This window comes from Sinocyclocheilus rhinocerous, unplaced genomic scaffold (genome assembly GCF_001515625.1).
Source record: "Sinocyclocheilus rhinocerous isolate Xijiao unplaced genomic scaffold, SAMN03320098_v1.1 scaffold225, whole genome shotgun sequence".
NCBI classification, from domain to species: domain Eukaryota; kingdom Metazoa; phylum Chordata; class Actinopteri; order Cypriniformes; family Cyprinidae; genus Sinocyclocheilus; species Sinocyclocheilus rhinocerous.
In genome coordinates this window covers 2,186,440-2,190,828 of record NW_015630532.1, presented here as the reverse complement: position 1 = coordinate 2,190,828, position 4,389 = coordinate 2,186,440, and the positions used below count along the sequence as shown (strand labels likewise).

At 37.8% G+C, this 4,389-nt stretch overlaps 1 protein-coding gene across 1 annotated transcript in view; it reads right to left on the bottom strand.

The window, feature by feature from the left end:
- Positions 1-2,352: 2,352 nt before the first annotated feature.
- LOC107740487 (chymotrypsin A-like) overlaps positions 2,353-4,389 on the bottom strand; it is a 4,885-nt gene continuing 2,848 nt past the window's right edge. Inside the window, exons 5-7 of the mRNA XM_016552943.1 lie at positions 2,930-3,110; positions 2,668-2,801; positions 2,353-2,579 (exon numbers count right to left, since the gene is read on the bottom strand). Of these exons, the coding sequence (XP_016408429.1) occupies positions 2,418-2,579; positions 2,668-2,801; positions 2,930-3,110 (477 nt within the window). The 3' untranslated portion in view covers positions 2,353-2,417. The remainder of the gene's footprint in view (positions 2,580-2,667; positions 2,802-2,929; positions 3,111-4,389) is intronic.

Genomic DNA, 4,389 nt, shown 5'->3' with positions numbered 1-4,389 from the left:
TGTTTGGATGGATTGCCATTTTGTTGTCTATTAGACGTATATATGGAGGAATTCATTAGCTGTCTATTCGATGACTAGTCTATTCTTGGGCTATGGTTAGACGTCTTTTAAATTTTCACTGACAGCCCAAATTCAGCCTTGTTTTAGCCTAGACCCATATTCACCGTCTATTAGACGTATATCTGTAGTCGTTTAATAGCGGTCTAATTGATGACTAGTCTATTCTTGGGCTATGATTAGACGTCTATTCAATTTTCACTGACAGCCCAAAAAGTCAGTCCTGGCCCAAGCTCCACATCCACAGGAGTAGCAGACCTGAGCAGGCGCTGGCTTTGCAGACATGACATGAGCAGGCGCTGGCTTGGCAGGCATGACGTGAGTAGGCTTTGTAGACTCCGACGTGACGTGAATAATTCCAGACATGACGTGTAAATACTCTGGTGTGGAGGATACTGGAGGACAGCAGGGTTCCTCATCAGTGATCCCCACAGTAAATGGTGAACCAGCCAGCAACAAAGCAAAGTCAATCTTTCAAGAGTCCATTGAGGGGTATTGCGTGGCATTAAATGTGATACATCTTTATCCAAACCAAAATGAAAAATGTCTTTCAGGAAGGTATCATGAAAGTCCACCAAATGACACAACTTACAAAAGTCCACCACATAATCCTCAATGGGCCGGTTTCTTTGGCAAAGTCGATCGAGACGATCTGCTGGGTTCATTTTTCGGTCGAGTATTCTGTAACAAATAGTCCACTGAAGGCGAGTTTAAGATGAACCCAAGTGCAGCTTTATTCCAAAGTATTCCAAAATCCAAACAAATGAAGAAAGACTTGACTTGGCATGAACAGACTTGACTCACTGACAGCAGGTTACAACATCAATACTCGACAGGAGACAATGGCAACATGAGGGCTATTTATATCAAACAATAGAGGTCACATGACAAGAACCAACCAATGAGAGCTACAGACGGCAGTCAACGAGAGTAGCCGCTTGCAGTCGGGGGCGAAGTTGAAAACGGAGCTGTCAAGCCGGACATTTCTGCTCTCAAGTCAGCCGCCGATCGGTTTGCACGGCGCCGCATGAAGTCGAACGCACCTATAGAGAACATAACACATGAACCAAAGAACCAATAGCATGATAACATGAGGGCAAGGGAATCACATGACTAGACAGGGACCATGACTAAACTCCAAAATAAAAGACATGAGAGCAATGAACATGGAACCCAAACAAAACCCATGTTACAGAGTGGTTATACAGTGTAATGTGTTAGTATTCAGTAACATTGATTCAAATATTCTATGCTTTAATGCAATAACAGTATATTTATAAAATTATATATATATACACTGTATATATTCATAGGTGGCAAAATTAATATCAATTAATGATATAAAATATCAATTAATCAGTTTTTCTTTTTATGCACTTACATGTGAGTATACATTACATACAAGTAAATGATATATCTTATTTTAGTTTCCACTGTCATTTATTAAATTTTATTTATTTATTTATTTGAAATTCATTGTCATTTATGTTCACAAAGTGCTCCAGACATACTAGCTATAATAGACTGCTTTATATCACTATTATTTTATTTGCAAATTCCACAGTTATTTTCAAAAATAATTTTCTGGTTGATTTGTAGTTGGGCCAAAGACGAAAAAGGAATCAAGCATTTTCAAGCATCAAAACAATAAGTGTAATACAGCTTTGAATTGTTGTTGTTGTTGTTTTTCAATACATTAGAAAGTGTCCTTATAAATAAATATCATACATTTTTACCATGATTTACAGAAAACAGCCACTAAAATGTCATTCAGTATAACAATCTTGTCAGGCATATTTACCACAGGAATCAGTTTTTGACATATTAAAAGACTAGTTTTACCCCAAATACTACTTGTAATTTTACATTTTTAAACTTCGGCACTATCCCATTTTGGCCATTTGTCAGCAATAAATTTTTACTAATTTAAAACGCAATAAAATTTAGTATATGCTCACTTATTCTTTTATATATTTTAATGCGTTCAGGTCAGAATAATGTTGTTTAAATTTTTACATAAATATAAGTGTTACACTGAATGACAATGGAACATTATTTCACCCACATTTTGACATTTTATTCTCCCAAAACTTAAGTAGACACTTTACTTGCATTTAGTGTGCTTTCCATGTATATAAAATCACTTTTGTAAAATTATTTTGATGCGGACATTTAAATGTCTTTGACTCAGTTATGATGCAATAAGATTAAACCATATTAAACATATTGAATGTCCACTGTAAATTACTCTGAACCTTTTCTACAAAAAAAAAAACAACAAGCTGAGAGTTTTTGTTTTCTCAAAATAAAACTTTATTGATAAGCATTATGACCAAGAACTATTGTATAATCTTTGTGCTTTAGTTTGCAGCAATGGTCTGGTCAACCCAGGCACGGAGTTTGGTGACACGTGCGTACACACCAGGTGAACTGATTGAGCAGACGCTGCTTCCCCAGGACACGATACCAACCAGATTCCAAACTCCATCCTTCTGACAGACCAGAGGACCACCAGAGTCACCCTGAAACACACAAAAGTCAGAACTTTACAGTCTTCAAGAACTTCAAGAACAAACAGAGAGGTAAACTGCGAAATCAATAGAAATTCACCATGCAAGAAGAAGCACCAGAGGCTCCAGCACAGATCATCAGATCGGTAATCTTGGTTCCACAATAACGCTTGCAGTCGTCATTTGTCAGCAGAGTCAGAGCGGCCTTCTGGAGCAGGGCAGGGGTATCAGGAGCTGAAAACACAGATTGGAAGGTGCATTTGAAAAGGTTTCAACATCAAAACTAATTTATTTTATACTAAAATATAAAATAAATATATTAAATATAATATAAAAATGTAAATGCAAATTCAGAATTCTACCATTGTACTTGGTCAGGCCCCTTCCAGAGGTCACACACTTCATGCCTCCAGGGAAGTTGTCGGAGGTTTCAGCAAGACACACGGGAGACACATGAGTGTTGAGCTGAGCGGGGGTGGCCAGCTTGATCAGGAGGATGTCGTTGTTGATGGTGAAGCTGTTGTAGTTAGGGTGCTTGAAAATCTTTATGAAGAGGATACTCATATTCAGTTGTATTCATATTCAATTGTATCATATTTCTGTTAAAACATTGTTGTAGCGAAGGCTACTCTTGAAAGATAATAAGGGCTTGGTTTTTAAAGGGAATAGCAGTGTACCAGGTGTGTCGGTCAGAACACGACAGAGAGGGAAGTGATGAAATGCAGTCGATAACTGCGTCATACTATATAACAATGAGCATAAATCAGTACACGTGATAATATAAACCTTACTCACTCTTATAAGACGCACAAAGCACAATATACACTCGATCTGTGGCTGTAATCAATGCTATTTCTCTTCCCCAGTACCCGTGCCACTGACGAACTGATATCTGCTGCAGCTGATGCAATATGCGATCGCTCCGTGCCGAGTTGCTTCACTTCCGATCTCCCGTGTGCGTCGTACTTTCATAATAAAAGTCCCTGTTCTGGTCGTTGCTACAGTGCTCCTAATTCTCTCAATGGCCTTTTGCACAATTGTCTTAGTGGTTTAGGTATGATACAGAATATACCTTGCCAACAGTCATGGTCTGAATGGGCTCAGCATTGGAAGAAAGATCATGCTCACCCAGGATGACACAGTGAAATGTCCTGATAAAAGAAGAAAATTGCACATAATTCTGAAGAGACATGCATATTCTGAAATAAAGGTTTGTAGATAATAATAATAATAATAATAATAATAATGAGAGTTTATTCATTAATACTGTGTTACCTGACATCGCAGTGAGCAGCAGTCACAACCCACCACTCATTGATCAGGGAGCCACCGCAGAAGTGGAAGCCAGTGGAGTCCTTAAATGAGATGTTCAATTTGTTTATTTATGGATTTTTTTAATGTTTGTTTTATTAAATATCTCTATCATCTATATGTCATTTGTTAATGAAGATGTCTGTACCTGCAGAGACACCTGCAGGGCCAGGAATGGGGCACTGCCTCTTCACCATTCACAATCCTGGAGTAGCCATTGATAATAGGGGGGATGGCAGGAACACCACAGCCTTTAGAATAAAAATAAATCAATAAAAAATAAATATATATATATATATATATATATATATCCTCCTGACTATCAGCTATGGAGTTTTGTCCTCTGTAGAGGACATTATGTTTTAGCAATTTCTCTGAGACGTTACAGTTTTAAGTCTGGATGTCCTGTACAGAGCACATTCAGGGCTTTTCAGAGATACTAATATCGATATTGTTTGGAGGTTTCACCATGACCACTCCCTCTCCTTGGTCTTTAAAAATGGCTGACATT